Source organism: Phlebotomus argentipes, unplaced genomic scaffold (assembly GCF_947086385.1).
Source record: "Phlebotomus argentipes unplaced genomic scaffold, Phlebotomus argentipes genome assembly contig_17, whole genome shotgun sequence".
In the NCBI taxonomy this organism is placed as follows: Eukaryota; Metazoa; Arthropoda; class Insecta; order Diptera; family Psychodidae; genus Phlebotomus; species Phlebotomus argentipes.
This window is the reverse complement of record NW_026776166.1, coordinates 507,110-523,702: the sequence shown is the minus strand read 5'-3', so window position 1 is coordinate 523,702 and position 16,593 is coordinate 507,110. Positions and strand designations below refer to the sequence as shown.

The following is a 16,593-nucleotide window of genomic DNA, read 5'->3' as shown; positions in this document are numbered from 1 at the left end:
GCTCTGATACCACAATATAACCTGCAAAGTGTGCGGGATTTCCTCGAGATTTTCTTATTTGGGAAAACTGGGGGTAGAAATGGTAGGATGGGGATTTCTAGGTCGCAGTGGATGGAAATTGATTGATCTTTCTGGGTTGTTTCAGATGTTCCCGATTGCCGGCATTGGGCTGCTTCGGGGATGCTTGAGCACAGCGAGTAGAGCGATTCCGACCATCCTGGCCAGATCTTTCCACAGCTTACTGGCACGACCGTCAATTTCATCCATCACACAGTCTCCAGGGCAGCTGCTGGCGTGCCCAGGAAGCCCATTAGTGAATCTAGTGAACGGATTTAAGGTGAAGGGACGTCTGAAGAGGCGCTGCAAAGATTGCTACTTCGTGTGGCGCCAGCAGAGGCTGTATGTGATGTGCAAGACTCATCCGCGCCACAAGCAGATGTCCATGGTGAAGAAGGAGTGGAACACCTGGATTCTCACGCACGCCAGCCAAGGGAAAGTTCGAGAGTGGTAGAGAAGACCTTGGCTTGCGCCTCGGGGAGTTTTGTAATAATAAAAGAAATAAAGTAGAAAAGCATTTGACCAGAAAAAATATTGGAATTTATTTCATTTCTCAAAAGGCAATACAATAAAATGTCTATCCATCTTGTGAATGTCCATTTAAAAGAGGAAATGTTGAAGTTACTGCTTGTTATCAATGGAATCAACGTCTACAGACGCTCCAGCCGCTAGAAGGTCAGATGTCTCAAGCGTGAGATATTTACAGTCAATTCGTGGGTGCGCGCACAATTTTTCATCTTTTAAAACACCTCCGGATGCCCAGAACTGTGAATTTCTATAACATTAGCGGTCTAAAGGTTGATCTTCAATCTTGCTGAGACTCCTCTATTGCCCACGCTTTACGACACCGTCACCTGCTCCGTCTTCTTCGTCACGCTCTCCACGGTCGGCTCCTTGTCCGCCACCTCCTCGAAGTTCTCCACCAGCTCCGGGACGTCGTCCTCCTCGTTCAGCAGCTTCTCGTTGCACACCACATCGTTGGCCAGCCGCTTCAAGTGGTTCAGCCCCTCCGGGCCGAGCTGCGTGAGAATGCCTGGCAGCATGTCCACAATCTGCGGAGGAAGCGTGCGGTCAGTGCGGTCCGCGGGAAGCGCGATAAGCGCGCCGCCTTACCTGCTTGTTCTCCCCATGACCCGTGATGGCGAACGTGTTGGCCGCGAGCGAAGCTTGAGCCTTTGGATTGTTGAAGTGAATCACGCTGCCGTCGTTCTTTATCATGTTCACCTCCTCAATTCTGTGGGCCAAAAAACACACCAATTCGCTCATATTGCGTCTCAATCGCGCCTCGCGTGCACCATATTTACCCGGGAATCGTATTGACGGCCAACTTCTTCAGCGATGACTGGAGCTTTTTGTCATCTGTTCCGGGCGTCTGGTGGACAATCTTCTTCTTGCGCCTCGGCGTGCCCTTGCCCCCGATGCGCACCGACTCCTGCAGCTTCTTCAACTTCTCAGCATTCATGTTCAGCAAGTTTCTATCACCACAACGACCCGAAAATGCAATTAAAACACACTTTTCACTGCCTTTGTCACGCTAATGCTCGTGCACATGGGCGCGTTTCCGCATACAGTGAGCTTTTCTCGCTCAAGCTTTCAGCACCTGACGTCTTCGTTCAGTTTGCGCGCCGCGAGCGGCGAGCATGGGAGGTCGCGGCGCGTCCGTCAATTGAATCTTCGCGGTGTTTACATTTGTGTGAATTTGGGAAATTGTGCGGAAAAGGGATGAAAATCGCCGTGGAAGGATGCGCTCATGGGGAGCTGGAGAAAATATACGACACCATTGCCCATATTGAGAGTGAGAAGGGCATTAAAGTGGATCTCCTGATTTGCTGTGGAGATTTTCAGTCCACGAGGAATCTCGAAGATCTCAATTGCATGGCGGTGCCGCCAAAATATCGTGACATCTGCACGTTTTACAAGTAATTTTCACATTAAATCCTCTCTAGCTTGCTCCTAAGTCCGTGTTGTGGCATTTCAGGTACTACAGCGGTGAGAAAACAGCCCCAATCCTCACAATATTTATTGGTGGGAATCACGAGGCGTCAAACTATCTTCAGGAACTTCCTTATGGCGGTTGGGTGGCGCCAAAAATTTACTATCTCGGCTACGCCGGCGTCATTTCCGTCGCTGGCATCCGGATAGCCGGACTGTCGGGCATCTACAAGTCCCACGATTACCATCGAGGACACTTCGAGATGTCTCCCTACACAGACGGCACGGTTCGCAGTGTTTATCACATAAGGAACCTGGAAGTGTTCCGGCTGAAGCAGCTCTCAGGGCGTCTGGACATCTGCCTGTCTCACGACTGGCCACGAGGAATCTACCATCACGGCAATGCCGAGCAGTTGATGCGCTTCAAGCCCTTCTTCCGCGAGGAAATCGAGAGAAATTCGCTGGGCAACGAAACTTGCGAGGAACTCCTGAATCACCTGAAGCCGGATCACTGGTTCTCCGCTCATCTGCACTGCAAATTCTCAGCGGTGGTGAAGCACGAGGAGGACAGGATGACAAAGTTTCTGGCCCTGGACAAGTGCCTGCCGAGGAGGAGATTCCTGCAGATTCTCGACATTCCGTCCGAAGGAGACTTAAAGCTCCACTACGACCTCGAGTGGCTCACGATTCTCGCCCTGACCAATCATCTGCTGAGCGTGAAGCACGTCCCGAACTACATGCCAGGTCCTGGCGGAGCAGAGCGCTTCAGCTTCACCCCGACTGAGGAGGAAAAGACATTTGTTCAAGAGAAATTCAGCGGGAATCTGGAAATTCCTGAGAACTTCGTGCCCACTGTGGTGCCTTTTGATCCCTCAAACAGCCAGAGGACATTCAATCAGCCTCAGGCGGAGATAAATCCCCAAACCACTCTCTTCTGCGACACCATGGGCATCGACGATCCCCTGAGATTGCTGATGATGCTCAAAAAGCAGCCTCTCAATCTCGGAAGCGCCGTGGAAATCCCTCCCAGGAACGATGAGAGCATCTGCACGGGGGAAGATGAGGATGAGGAGGAAGCTGTGCCAGAAGAACCTCCGGCTGAAGAGGAAAACGATACTTTCGTGAGCTTCAGCACGACGGACAATCTCATGGAGACTTCGAGTGAGAATGTCAGCGTCACGCCACCAGTGAAGAGATTCCGCGGTCGAAACCAGGCTCTCTACAATGCGCCAGAGGAAAGCTAAATGAATTGTGCAATTTTGGCCATATTTTGTACAAAATTAATTGAGAATTAAATATTCGCGGCAAGAATTTGGATTTGTCCCACGAAGTGTCCACAATACCGAACGACAACGGTTTTATCGGCTTTTGGTGGGGGAGGTTTTCGATATTCATCGCCGCCATTCTTTCGAAGTGTCATCGCAGGAAATTTTTCCAAGTGCGCTTCTGTGTTTGTATTTTTTGGGTGATTAGAGAGGCGAATCTCTTGAAAATTGTTGGCGTTATTTGATAAAATCACCCTCTGTGTGATAAGGAGATTTCTCAGACAGGTACGTAATCCGTGTATAGCGCTATTCGAGGCAGATAACAGTGATCCACGAGAAATTGCGTGGACTTCTGGTCGTATTGATTTTCCCAGGCTCCCTTTTGGCATCGCGAGAAAACCTTCGGATTTTTTCTCTCCACCGCGAATGAGTCACTCTTTGGGAAGTACAAATTGGCACTATTATTACTCATGAGTGGACCGATATGATTTCACGATAACGAGACCATTATTGTTGGGATTGTGTTGAGCTTTCGCCGTCTTAATTGTCCGGATTATAATTACCTCTGAAGAGGCGGTTTGATTTCTAGATCATTCTTGCTCTGGAGCTTCTCTATTTCATCATCACATGATACACTTATTTGCATTTCCGCGGAAGTCGTTTGCTGCTCACTAATGAGATTCATGAAATTCAGAAAGCTGCTGAAATGTTGAGTGTCTTTTTCCAGGATCTGCAAATGACCTTTTTCTCTCTCGTTTTCTGTCTTGCAGGTGTGTGAGAAAGAAGCGCATTCTGGGCTAATCAGCGAGATAAACTCATCTGCTATCAGAGTTGGTTTCTGGAGAAGATAATCTTATATAAGCAATGAACGGTAGGTTGTAGGAATCACTCTTGCTAATGTGTGGATCCTCTTCTCTCTTCTTCCAGTCGAGACTCTCTGCTCAGGAAGAAAGTTTTAGGCCAATTCTTAAGAGAGAGCGCGTGAGGGAAAGTCGTGAATAATGTCCTGGCAAAATGCACCGCCTTATTACCAAGGTTTATTGATTTTTTTCTTCACTCTCTCGTGAATGCAACTTATTGGCCACAACACGAACCACAAAATCACACGGAAGTTTGAAGTTGAAGTGGAGAAACATTATTATTAACTAGATTGTGTGCGGATGCTTGATTAATCTATCCAATTAGTAGAACCAATGCGATGCTACCTGAAGAATGATCCTCTTGTTGGACTGATTTGTGTTGAGTTTTTTTTTATATTCTACTTAGCATGCCGCTAATTAATATCTCACCTTGACTAGAAAGATGCGAGAGAGTTGATAATATATTCTCTATTTACACACATGCTCATAAGTGTGTTCTGTCAATGAGTCAAAGGCTTGTTTGTATTTTATCACTATCAGTTTATAGATTTTCTCTCCCTCTCTTTCTTTCTGTCAAACCTTATCATTTGGGCAGCGCAACGGGGACTTTTCGCTCGCGATCAGTGGGAAATTTCACTTGACACAGTGCGAAAAAACAGTGGCAATGGCCGATGAAGACACAAGATTGAGTAAAAGCATTTATTTCCTACTCCAATTGTCCACCCTTGCATGCCGTTTGGTCTCATCATCTCAGTGATTTTACAGTCCAAAAGACACAGACACTGCTGGTGCATGAAGTTTAGCGATCAACCCTCTGACAGCCGCTAAGATTGTCCGCGAACTCACACGCCTTTCTCTTCGACAGATCCCAATCAGCAGTACTACGGAGGACAGCCTGGCTATCCGCCGCAACCTGGCTTCAATCCCGGCTACCCGCCAGCCTCGGGCTATCCACAGCCCGGCTATGCTCAGCCCGGATACCCTCCGCAGGGCGGTTATCCGCCGCAAGGCGGAGGCTATCCGCCACAGGGCGGCTATGGACCTCAGCCCGGCTTCGCCAATCCCATGCCGCCCGGCCAGGGCGCGCCGTACGGCTACGTGCCGCCGCAGAACCCCGGCGGATATGGAGCCACGGAAGATCCAGAGGATCCGGAAGTGAAGGGCTTCGGCTTCACAGATGAGTCCATTCGCAAGGGATTCATCCGCAAGGTCTACTCAATTCTGATGGTGAGTTGGTGAAGAAATCTAAATATTTAACAAAATCGATTAACAATGACGCTATCTTGAGACGATAAGATAATATGGAAGGCGCACAAAGCAAAGTTTTAAGCGTGAAATGAGAGATAAGAAAATTCTAGAGAAGCAGTGAGTGATAAAAACAACATCTGAGAAGTTAAATTAAATTTAGTCAGCAGAACGAAATGTCCACCGGATTGGCAGGAATTTTCTGTTAAATTCAATTGCTTTAGCACAATTAAGAAGAAGAAGAACTTAGAGAATAGCTGAGAATTTAATTCATCCAGATGAATTTTCGCTACAAGACACTTGAGTACAATCTCTGTAACTTGTGCTCAAAGGGAAGATTTGATACTAAATGTCTTGAGAAATGCAAGCAAATGCATTTGTGAATTCAATTGTGAAAATTCTTCAAATGCAATCAATTCATTGCAGGCTCAATTATGCGTCAGCTTGGGCTTCATTGCGCTCTTCCTGTACCACAAGCCAACCGCGAATTGGGTGCGATCGCATCCGGAAATGTGGTGGATCGCCTTGATCTTGCTCTTTGTCACTCTGATCGCGATGGCGTGCTGCACGAACGTGCGTCGAAAGGCACCGATGAACTTCATATTCCTGGGTCTCTTCACGCTAGCGCAATCCTTCATGCTGGGCGTCATGGCGAGCAACTTCCGCTCCGAAGAGGTGAGTGAATGCATGGATATTTCCTTGTCCGCATGCTGAGTTGTCTTCCTTTTGGCGTCCAGGTCTTGCTAGCGGTGGGCATCACGGCGGCCGTGTGCCTCGGTTTGACGCTGTTCGCGTTCCAGACGCGCTGGGATTTCACGGTGATGGGCGGCGTGCTGTTTGTGGCTGTGATCGTGCTCATGATCTTCGGCATCATTGCGATCTTCGTGCCGGGAAAAACAATGACGCTGATCTATGCATCACTCGGAGCGCTCATATTCAGTGTCTACCTGATCTACGACACGCAACTGATGATGGGCGGGAAGCACAAGTACTCAATCAGTCCGGAAGAATACATCTTCGCCGCACTCAATCTGTACTTGGACATTGTCAATATCTTCATGTACATTCTGGCCATCATTGGAGCCTCGCGCGACTAAATTCTCCTCTCACTTCATGACTATTCTCAATCTTCTGTTAGTAAGTTATAAATCAGGATATTTTATTCTTTCTTCATTTCCAATGTCCACACAGATTGTCTCTCAGGATACTAGAAGTATTTTGCTTCGTTTCGCGTTACTTATAAGGGTGAGAAAATTACTATAATAATTGCTAATTCGTCCAAAACCTTGTCTAGTATCTTATACGCATAAAAAGGAAAGAAGTTTACAATGAATAGTCAATAAATTTCCCACACAATGAAAATCTTCTTCGATGATTATACAGTGGAAAGCAAACGAATTTTTTCAAGCCACATTTTCACGTTTCGCGCTCCCTTTGCGAAGCGTTCGCCCAATCTTCACAATGGACTGATGAGGTAATTGAAGGAAGTGAATTTAACGTTTGGGTACAATTAGTCTATTAATGTTTGAAGGGGATAAGCATAATATTTTATCATTGATTCACGCTTTTAATTCTATCATCATTGTTATTTTTTGCGCCAGAACCAAATGAGAACTTTTTCAAAGCTATAATTATACATAAAGTAATACTGCAAATATGCGCCCTTAAAGTAGAGATAAAGAATGGTTAACTCAGAGAGAACAATTCTTGACGAATGGTTCAAAAGAGATTTGTGAATTCTTTGAAGAAGACAAAATATTACCATATATATATAAAATCTATATTTGACATCCTTTTGAGAAGATGCTTGAAAAATATTTGATGTTGAAAAAGAAAAGATTTTGAAAAAAAATAATAAGTAAATTACGAGTTGATAATGATGTTTTCTACGTATAGCGACACTGAGAGGTGTCATAAACAGAGTAAATGTATATTCTTATTAATGTATGTGTCTTGAATTTACTGTAAACTACCAGGAATAAAATAATAAAGATTAATTGAAAGTAGAGAGAAAGGGAATATTTTGGGTTCAGCACCGAAAAATCGCCCCACTGAGTTTGGTTTCACCTCAATTGAGGCTACTTGTCGATGACGCCACGAAGAGGCACTCAGATTTGGACTTGACCGATCGAGATTGATCAGTCGTTCATCATCGAATGTGGTTTTGCCACGCAAAACCAAAGTGTACCTGAAAAAGAAAAGAGCGACAGAGAAGAAAATCAACCAAATTTGGAGAAATCAGCAGAATCGACGGGGTTCTTGATGGTTGAACAGACACTCAAGAAGGTTTCGAAGTTGTTCGGCGACTTCTTATCCTTCCTCTCGCGCAAGGCAATCCACTGACCGTCGCTGTACACGCACTCGATGATTTTGTAGTGAAACTCCTCAAGGGTGGCCACAGAATTCACCCTCGCGACTGCACTACTGAAACCCTCGACCCACAACAAGCCGATCTTCTTGTGCGGGTCACTGTCTCCCTCGCTGACGATCTGCAACCTGAAATCTAAAGACACATTAGACGGGGACTTCCACTTGAGACAGGACTGCGACACGCCGGGAGTGTAGGGATCTTCGGTGGACTGGAAGATGAGGCCGTTGGAGTTGTGACCGAAGTCTTTCAAAAAGGACGGGGACAAGAAGAACTGACAGCGGGACAAGGCATGAAATGTTTTCTGCCTGATGGAGAAGGGCTCAGAAGCCTTGTCGAGGATTCCGCATTTGAGCGCTTCCTCTCTGGGCTGAATGATTTCGCGGTAAATGCAATCGTAGCGAACGGGAAAGAAGGGCTGCCTGAAGACGCTGAGGCCATTGATCCGGATGATATCGAAGATTAAGAAGCGCGGGTAGACAACGCCGTCCACCTTGTCGAAGACCAGCTGGCCATCGAGCAGGGTGTGGGTGATATGATACCGAATATCCGAGCGGAGGGGAAAATGAAGACCAGAAACGCGGAAACACCTGAAACTCCTGTCGAACACGTAAATCTGATCCTTACCAATGATAAGCATCATGAATCGAGTGCCTTCGGCATTCCAGGACACGCAATAGGGCTTGGAGAGCAGCAGATCGAAGTGATCATCTTTGTTCATGGAAAGGGGCTGAACACCAGGGAATTCTAGGGATTTCCACTTGCACATGCTTTGGCAAAGCAATTGCAGCTCGTGGAGTTGCATGGGATCGGAAACGGGAGTAAAACCCTTGAAATCTGCGCTGAAAGGAAGGCCACCATCTTCAGTGTTTCTCTTGAAGATCTTGGCCTTTCTCTCCTCGATGAAATCAAGATCTTCGCGACGCCTCTTGAGACTAGCCGTTGACTTCGGGATGTGGGACAAGTAATCGGGATTCTTGGCGATGGTGGACAACTTGAAGTGCCAGGGCGGCAGACGGGAGGAAGGGGGCACGTTGTTGATGGAATCGTATCGGAAGTAGAGTTCACGGATGTAAGACTGCTTGTAAATGCCGGGGGGACGAGCCTTTTTGAAGCACTTAAGGGCCGCGTCAAGGGAGAATCCGAGCCTCTCCACCAAGTAGGAGACAATGAGGAAGCCAGAGCGATTGAAACCATGAAGACAGTGAACGCCGATGACACCGTTGGGACGCTTCTGCAGCGCCTGATCAACGTACATGGCGAACAAACGGACATTCGTGAGGGTGGGGGGACTGTTGGATTCTGCACAAGGCAGTGAAACGCACTGAATTCCCTTCTCCCTGATCTTCTCATGACAGTAGAAGGTCTCTTTGGTGGTGAGATCAATCCACAATCCGAGGGACATTTTGCGAACCGAAAGAGCCTGAATGAGCATGTCTGGAGAGAAAAGCCTCTCCACAAAAACGCGATTGGTAGACGGTCTAGCGATGGGTTGTTTGAAGGCCATGAAGCGATTTGCAATCAATTTACGAGCTTTACGGGGACAACGGAACCAACTTCTAGGGATCTTGGGGCCATCGGACTTAGCTTTCTTACTCTTCAAATCTCGAAAAGACATGACGAATAGGAATGACTTACAGTTCTTGGGCGACAAGATGATGAACAGCAGCAACAACACTTTGCAAAAGTTTAGAGCACAGAAGTCTGACACAGTGAACAGTTCACGACAGAGATCAGCGATCAAGTGACTAGAAGTTCCTCAGTGCACTGCTTTTATACTCTCTCAAACTGACCTGACCTGACCTGACTTGACCTGTTTGATCGGGAAATAATTACCTGAAGAAACCTTTTGCAGGATTTGATTTCTTGGAATTTAACACTTCAATGATCGGCTTTATGATTGTTTCTTAATGACCTTTAGAGTGCACAAGTAATTATGTCACCAAACTATGTTGTAAGTATCATTTAATGTATTTCACAAATTCTGTAGAAAGTCCTAAACAGATTCTTGCCGAAATGGAAATTTCTAGCTCATATTTTTCGCTGCTACTCTTGCTATCCTAAAACAGAATCCAATATTAACATTTTGTATTCAGGATGCTCATGTTTAAGAAGAGAAAATAATAATTTCTGTCGTCTTCAGGAGATAACAAAGATAGGAAAAATAGAACATTATCATCTTATATCAAAGGCATGCTGAATAATAGTGATAATTTCGACAATCATAATTTCCCAACAGTTGTCTTGTCTTTCATAATGCCAAGAATACAATGACCTTTAATCAGTTTTCCCCGGGAAAGTACCCCAAGATAAAATTGATTAGCCCTCAGCGCAACTGATAGATATCTTTATCTAATCGACGGTTGATTTCGCGACCATATTCGCCTCAAGACACCCATTCGCACACCTGCGAGCACTCGACATCGCAGTTTTGGCGTGGAGTTGAAATATTCGGTGCGTGAAAATGCTGATTTCCATACTCTTGATGGCTCTGTACAGGCTCTTCCGGCGGAAGGATCCTGAGCCTATTTTCGGGGTTTATCAGCAGCGCGGAAAGTGGTTCTGGCTCAAGTACATCATCTTCATTGTGATCTTCTACATTCGGAAGGTGAGATTGCGAAATGCCGCTTCCCGACAGAGTTGACGAAAAGAGCCTTCCTTTCAGCTGCGCTACAGGAAAGGATCGAATCGGGGCGGCCAGGGTGCCAAGTCCATCGCGGATCCGAATCTGATGGAGAAAGTGCAGCCTCTGACCGATCATCCCAAAGCCTTTGACGCTGTGTTCTATATTGGCGCCAATTCCGATGGCTATCGCTTTATCATGGGCACTGAGCGGCGGCACAAGGGCATCGTTCACGCCGTGCTGTATTTCGTCATCCCGGACATTGGCTTTATCTGTCTGCCGCAGTTTCCGGACACCATGATGTTCACCACGAGCTTCGGCAAGGAGGGCAACGCCTTTGGCGGGCCGGGATTCATTAGCGAACCCATTCTGCCCATGAACAAGTGGCGATTGCGGTATCGCGGCCAAATGCGCCAAGGAGAGAAGCTGCACGACGTTGAATTCTCGCTGGAGTTCCTCTCGCAGTGGCCCTTCTTTGACTTCGACAGCGATCTCAATCCCAGAGCCCTGGCTGAGGCCATGGCGCGGGAGAAGTGGACGCAGGAGTACTTTGCCTATCTTAAGAGCGCCCATCAGTCGCACTACGAACAAATGGGATCTATCAGAGGCACGCTGAAGATCAACGGCGAATCCAGGACTGTCGAGATGCGTGGCTTTAGGGATCACAGCTATGGCTTCAAGCGCGATTGGAGTCTGATGCATCGCTACGCCTTCATTGTGTTCTTCCTGGAAGATGGCCGGAGTGTGTCCATGGGCGTCATCTGCCAGCCTTGCACCTGTTCAGTATTAAATACAGGCTACATCTGCTCGAACAAAGGCAAGCTGTCCGCCATCAGCTGGTGTGATTTCGAACTCTATCAGCACGGTGAGGGCGGAATACCTCCTAAGGACTTTGCTTTCCAATTCTCAGCCGGCGGACGAACGCATACCGTTCAAATACTCGTGGATCACGAAAATGTCCACTACGTGGGGTCGCAATGGGAGGCAAAGATGTTCGAGAGATTCATCTCAGTCACTGTGAGTAATTTCAATTCCCATCCTTGAGCATTTTCACACTTCTTTCCCGCGAAAACCCATTTCTAGATGGACGGCGTTCCTGGCTATGGCGTGGCGGAGTTTCACTACAACAACAAGAGCGGCCGTCCGGAGGAGTTCCTGACCAAGGATCCGCAGTGGTACAAGAACGTGCTGGCCAGGGAGGCTGAATACAAGAAGCTGGAGTACACGTCACAGCGCTGACGCTAATGAAGCATTGACCTTCGCAATACATTGCAATTTCCTCATTTTCTTGTGTCTGATCACTTTTCCGCTTTCGGAGATGCGCCCAGCTTGAGCCCTGATGACATATGCGCTTTAAATTGATGTAATTGGCAAATTGAGTGAAATCGCAGCCTCAGTCTCTGGTGCACCTTTGCAGTGGAGAGATGGATTTTGACTCTATCCTGCCCCAAGTGGGCTCCTTCGGTCCCTACCAGAAGTTTGTCATCTGCGGCGTTCTGCTTCCCGCGGTCTTTCCCTGCGCCTTCCATGCTTATAGCCAACTCTTCATTGCCGCTCGTCCTGCTCACTGGTGTCGCGTGCCCGAGCTCGATGCCTGGGATGAGAATTTCACTCTCAGCATCCGCAACTTGACTGTGCCTCTGGAAATGCGCGATGGCGCTCCTAGGTTCTCAGAATGCCTGATGTTTGTGCGGAATTACAGTGAATTTGCTGAGATTTGGGACGATCAGGGGGCGAATGCATCGCGAAATGTCCTGAGCAGTGAAGTGTCGAGTTGCAAAAATGGTTGGAAGTACGACACGACAATCTTTCGCAGCACCGTCGTAACGGAAGTAGGTAGAAAATTGATTAGTTTGCCTCTATTCGCCACTAAACCTGGCTTTGCAGTGGGATTTGGTATGCGAGAAGGACTCTTATGCCACCGTGGCGCTTGTGCTGTTCGGAGTTGGAGGATTGATCGGGAATTACGTGTTTGGCTACCTTCAGGACTACTGGGGCAGGCGTCCTTCTTTCTACGCCTACCTTCTGTTGGAAATCGTGGCGGGATGCTTGAGTGCAGTTGCTTGGAACTACGCTTCCTGGGTCTTTTTCAGGACACTTGTTGGCGTCACGGTCCCTGCTATACTTGCTAGTCCTTACGTTTTAGGTACAGACTGAGATATAGACTCGAATTCAGTCAAATGATTATGTTCTTTTCTAGCCATCGAAATGGTTGGTCCATCGAAGAGAGTCTTCTGCACTATCGTGGCAAATATCGCCTATTCCTTGGGACTAGTTCTGCTGGCGGGAATAGTATTTGTCATCAGGGATTGGAGATATCTGACATTGGCTGTCTCACTGCCTCTGTTCGTCCTCTTCGGGTGTTTCTTCATTCTCCCAGAATCCCCCCGATGGCTTATTGCCACTGGAAAATTCTCCGAAGCCGCCAAGATCATGGAAAAGATGGCGGAGATCAACGGAAAAGTCCTTCCGTCAGACTTTGAGGGCTTCCTTAGGCAGCAAGCTGAGGCTGTAGCGGCCAAATTCACTCCTCAAGCGCGATCCTTCGGCATCATGGATCTTCTGATAACGCCCAACATGCGCAAGAAAACCCTCATCGTTACCTTCATCTGGTTCGCCAACACGAGCGTCTATGTGGGCCTGAGTTACTACGCCCCTGCTCTCGGTGGCAATGAGATCTGGAACTTCTTCCTGGCGGGATTGGTGGAATTACCGACTTATATCTTCCTCTGGCCCAGCCTGGCCTTCTGTGGACGTCGATGGATCCTGTGTTTGTCGATGTTGGTCGGCGGCGTGGCGTGTTTGGCCACATTTCTCGTGCAGCAGAGGCAAACGCTGATGCTGATCCTGTACTGCATCGGGAAGATGGGAATCTCGTCGGCCTTCGTGGTTCTTCCTCTGGCGGCTTCGGAGTTGTACCCAACTGTCGTCAGGGGCTTGGGAATGAGCGTGAGCTCTGTGATAGGCATGATAGGGCCAGTCGTGATACCAATAATCAACTACACAGTGAGTATTTGAGTCACCCTGCACCATGCAGCATATGCTCGATTCTCGTATTCCGCAGGGAAGCAATATTCTCGTGCTGCCCTTGATCATCATGGGGACTCTTCTCGTCCTTGGCGGCGTCATGAGCCTCTTCCTGCCGGAAACCAAGGACCAGCCCTTGCCGCAAACAATTGAGGATGGCGAAAACATTCCTCTGTCGCATCCATTTGAAGTGTTTTCAAGACGAATACGCAAGAAGAAAGCACAGAATTCGAAACACAACTATTGATTTTTCATCTTCTCTTTTAATCAATGTATATTTTTATTTTTTACTTCATACATACATAATGCGAATAGTTATCTTATATGACTACAAAATCGATATTTATCGATTTAAGTGGATAAAAAAACATTGGGAAAGTCCATCTTACACATTTTACTCTTCTTGTGCAAAAAGTTTTTTTTCTGGATGTATTCTAAATAAGAACACAAAACATCTAAATATTCCTTACATCGCTACAAGTTTTTTTTTATTCATTGGCCAGAATGAACAGAAGTACGTGAAGTTCAAGGAAAACAGTACTTTTGCAGAGGTAAATAAATAGAAAAGGGATATTTTTCAGCATTAAAACTTAATGAATTTATTTAAAGTACTCTTATTGAACGATGATGCAATAAACTTAAATTATAATTACAATTAAATATCACAATGAGAAAGTTTATCGTTCAAAATGATCAGGATTGATTTTTGATGATCTGCGCAGTCCTACAACTCATTAAAGGCTCTTTCTACAGACTTTATCCATGTTTATGTCTTATCGATATATTTTTTCTTTCTTTACTTATAGACATGTAAAAATGTATTTACTTGACAAATACTCTTCGTCATCTTTCTTCGTAAGTTGCGTTGTAAAAACAAGCATTTTGGCAGTTTCTGTTCCATTCCATTGTTTTTTTCACCTACAAAATCTACTCCTCTCGCTGCTTCAACCCACGAATTGGGGGGTGAATTTGACTCCATTATCAGTTGCATTGCATGAAAATTGCTCATTTGCCGTCCTTCTGAAGGGCTCCAAAGTGTGATGTTGTGCGCTTATTTACACTGGGTTCTCTTTTTTGGTAATAATTTATATATGTAGAAACTTTATTGCTGAACAGCTCTCAACATTGCAATCTTGAGGTCACTGCAAAAGGAGGAGAAAAAGCATTTAGATTTGATCATAGATCTAGAATCAAAATGGCGCCGGAATGGCGTCTCGCTCACCTGGCTAAGTGGGAAATGTCCACAACGGAATCCACCATTTCCTGCACGGCGTTCACGCTGGGAAAGTGCTGCGCCGCCTTCTTCGTCTTCGCCACGCAAGTCTTCATCCCATCGCTGAGGGCATCCGCGCACTGAAGAATGTTTCCTCGCACGTCCTGCTTCGTGACATTGCGATGCACAATGTCGCCGATGTTGACCAGATTGTGGGCGCTGAGGACGACGAACTTGCCGTGAGCCAGGAAGAACTTGGGCGGCTGGTTGTGCTCAACGGTCTGCAGGAAGGCGTCGATCGCCTGCGTCAGGTAGTTCATGTGCGTCACCGTCTGCGCGGCGTAGTACACCAGCAGCGTCTTGTCGTTGGCGTCCAGCTCAGCCGTGCCTGTGGCGCCAATGGCCGCGCTCTCGGCGTTCTTCACCACATTCTCGAAGTTCTTCTGCAGATCCGACGGCAGGGCGTCGCGGATCTCGGCATTCTTGCGCGCCGACGCCTCCTTGGACTCCAGACACACGTAGTCGTAGTCTTCCGGCCAGTCGCCGTTGTTGTTGTTGCTGGGCGTCTGCGGTGTCACGCTGGGCGAGATACGCTTGAAGAGCAACGTTGCGTTGCCCTGGATGAACGACGCCGTCTGTCGGACGTCTTCTGTCAGCGTCTGAGCGCAGGCGATCAATTGATCAAGACTGTCCGGAGGTAGTTGCGTGCCAGGCTTTGTCTCCACCCTGGCCAGGGTTTCTAGGCTCCAGCCTTGGACGTCGATGCAGTGCGAAGCCTCGTGCACCAGACGATCAGCGTCCTTCAGTGCGCGAACCAGCGGACGAAGCTTCACGGAAAGACCTGGAAGAGGAAAGATTTAAGTACCTTCCTTGGGAGTGGAGAGGAGAAGTTGATACCTTTGTCATCTGCTTTAGCGGTGTTTCCGAGGGCTCCTTCTCCGAACTCAGCCAGGTCGTGAAGAGCTGTTCGCAGACGCACGGCAGCCAGTTTAAGATCCATCAAGATCGGGTCCAGCTTCTCGCGCATCCGCCACTGTGGCGACACGAAGGCCAGAAGCCGCGTCACGGCGTTTGTGGCCTCCGTCTGGAGCTTGGCCAGGGTGTCCAGCGCCGATCCCAGCTCCAGCGGCAGCTCCTTGCAGGCGCTGAGCTGCAGAGTCTGGCTCTGCGGACTGTGTGGAATCGGGACGTCGTAGTTGAGCTGCAGCGACGCCGTGGAGGTGCTCATGCTCGACGGATGCGGCGAGGCTCTGGCGAGGCGCCGGGGCACATCGTAGTCCGTCATGTTGGCCAGCGAGGAGCGATTGGAGGAGGACAGGCTGAGGCTGTCCGAGGTGAGGAGGGAGGAGTTGGAGCTGCTCGGCGTGAGGTCCTTCTGGCTGAGCAGCGTCACGGGGCGTGGGATGTCGTAGCAGCAGTCTTCGGGGCGGCCTCTGGCTGAGTGCCAGACGCGCGGGATGTCGTAGTTGACGGGAACTGCGGGCTTTGGCACGTCGTATGTCTCCGATCCGTCGCCAGACATTATCGACGCGGTGCCGAGGAAACCGCTTCCACGCTGTGGAGTCGGCAGCAAGTCATAGAGATATACATCACCACATCTCTGAGGAGTCACGACCTGCAAAGGCAAGGAGAGATCCTGTTAATGCGATGCATCTCTCATCTAGGCGCCTCTTCACTCTGGATGTAAACTTCTCTTGAGCACATTGTCTCCTTTATGGGTATGAAAAGTTGTCGTGAAACTTCCGGAAGGCATAAAGCATGTATATTTATTGATGGATTTTCCAGCGAATTCTAGGATTTGCACTTAACGATGGTGTTTGGGAATAAAAAGCTCTTGAGGCATTCAGAAAATGAAGTGAGAGAGAGCAAACTTTGTCAATAATTCACCCATCTCTGATCCTATCTTCTCCGTTTCCATTCGCACTTCACTTTCGACGGCAACTTGAGGGAATTATGGTGTTTTCTCTACACTTCCGGCGCTTATTTCGATACTGGAGAACATT

General features: G+C 47.8%; 8 protein-coding genes across 13 annotated transcripts in view; 5 read left to right on the top strand and 3 right to left on the bottom strand.

Annotated features, from left to right (window-relative positions):
- The first annotated feature begins 14 nt into the window (after window positions 1-14).
- On the top strand, window positions 15-559 carry LOC132256711 (large ribosomal subunit protein bL36m). The gene is made up of 2 exons (XM_059753218.1): window positions 15-82; window positions 146-559. Exons 1-2 carry the CDS (start codon window positions 80-82, stop codon window positions 509-511), a joined length of 369 nt encoding a protein of 122 aa, XP_059609201.1. The 5' UTR covers window positions 15-79; the 3' UTR covers window positions 512-559.
- Window positions 560-574: 15 nt separating this feature from the next.
- Window positions 575-1,642, bottom strand: LOC132256710 (transcription factor BTF3 homolog 4). The gene is made up of 3 exons (XM_059753217.1): window positions 1,362-1,642; window positions 1,171-1,291; window positions 575-1,109 (listed from the first exon to the last, which is right to left on the bottom strand). Exons 1-3 carry the CDS (start codon window positions 1,517-1,519, stop codon window positions 897-899), a joined length of 492 nt encoding a protein of 163 aa, XP_059609200.1. The 5' UTR covers window positions 1,520-1,642; the 3' UTR covers window positions 575-896.
- Window positions 1,643-1,706: 64 nt separating this feature from the next.
- LOC132256704 (lariat debranching enzyme) lies at window positions 1,707-3,255 on the top strand. The gene is made up of 2 exons (XM_059753206.1): window positions 1,707-1,976; window positions 2,036-3,255. Exons 1-2 carry the CDS (start codon window positions 1,780-1,782, stop codon window positions 3,231-3,233), a joined length of 1,395 nt encoding a protein of 464 aa, XP_059609189.1. The 5' UTR covers window positions 1,707-1,779; the 3' UTR covers window positions 3,234-3,255.
- Window positions 3,256-3,522: 267 nt separating this feature from the next.
- LOC132256709 (protein lifeguard 1-like) lies at window positions 3,523-6,721 on the top strand. 4 transcript variants are annotated; one of them, XM_059753216.1, is made up of 5 exons: window positions 3,523-3,541; window positions 4,029-4,125; window positions 4,980-5,341; window positions 5,786-6,034; window positions 6,097-6,721. In XM_059753216.1, the coding sequence occupies exons 2-5, from the start codon at window positions 4,119-4,121 to the stop codon at window positions 6,454-6,456; spliced, it is 978 nt and encodes a 325-aa protein (XP_059609199.1). In that variant the 5' UTR covers window positions 3,523-3,541; window positions 4,029-4,118; the 3' UTR covers window positions 6,457-6,721. The 4 variants fall into 4 exon arrangements, with proteins under 4 accessions (XP_059609199.1, XP_059609198.1, XP_059609195.1 ...); XM_059753215.1 differs by lacking the exon at window positions 3,523-3,541 and having other exon boundaries at window positions 4,022-4,125; XM_059753212.1 differs by lacking the exons at window positions 3,523-3,541; window positions 4,029-4,125 and adding an exon at window positions 4,177-4,289.
- An 857-nt stretch (window positions 6,722-7,578) lies between these two features.
- On the bottom strand, window positions 7,579-9,345 carry LOC132256776 (mRNA-capping enzyme-like). The gene has a single exon (XM_059753323.1). It carries the CDS (start codon window positions 9,343-9,345, stop codon window positions 7,579-7,581), a length of 1,767 nt encoding a protein of 588 aa, XP_059609306.1.
- An 818-nt stretch (window positions 9,346-10,163) lies between these two features.
- LOC132256775 (uncharacterized) lies at window positions 10,164-11,589 on the top strand. Its single transcript, XM_059753322.1, has 3 exons — window positions 10,164-10,335; window positions 10,393-11,367; window positions 11,434-11,589. The coding sequence occupies exons 1-3, from the start codon at window positions 10,192-10,194 to the stop codon at window positions 11,587-11,589; spliced, it is 1,275 nt and encodes a 424-aa protein (XP_059609305.1). The 5' UTR covers window positions 10,164-10,191.
- Window positions 11,590-11,774: 185 nt separating this feature from the next.
- On the top strand, window positions 11,775-13,632 carry LOC132256729 (beta-alanine transporter). Its single transcript, XM_059753246.1, has 4 exons — window positions 11,775-12,182; window positions 12,238-12,496; window positions 12,551-13,356; window positions 13,415-13,632. The coding sequence occupies exons 1-4, from the start codon at window positions 11,775-11,777 to the stop codon at window positions 13,622-13,624; spliced, it is 1,683 nt and encodes a 560-aa protein (XP_059609229.1). The 3' UTR covers window positions 13,625-13,632.
- A 6-nt stretch (window positions 13,633-13,638) lies between these two features.
- The window catches only part of LOC132256728 (breast cancer anti-estrogen resistance protein 1), a 43,119-nt gene continuing 40,164 nt past the window's right edge, over window positions 13,639-16,593 (bottom strand). For all 3 annotated transcript variants that reach the window (XM_059753244.1, XM_059753242.1, XM_059753245.1), the window contains 3 exons: window positions 15,488-16,205; window positions 14,600-15,431; window positions 13,639-14,519 (listed from right to left, as the gene is read on the bottom strand). In XM_059753244.1, coding sequence (XP_059609227.1) covers window positions 14,480-14,519; window positions 14,600-15,431; window positions 15,488-16,205 — 1,590 coding nt within the window. In that variant the 3' untranslated portion in view covers window positions 13,639-14,479. The remainder of the gene's footprint in view (window positions 14,520-14,599; window positions 15,432-15,487; window positions 16,206-16,593) is intronic.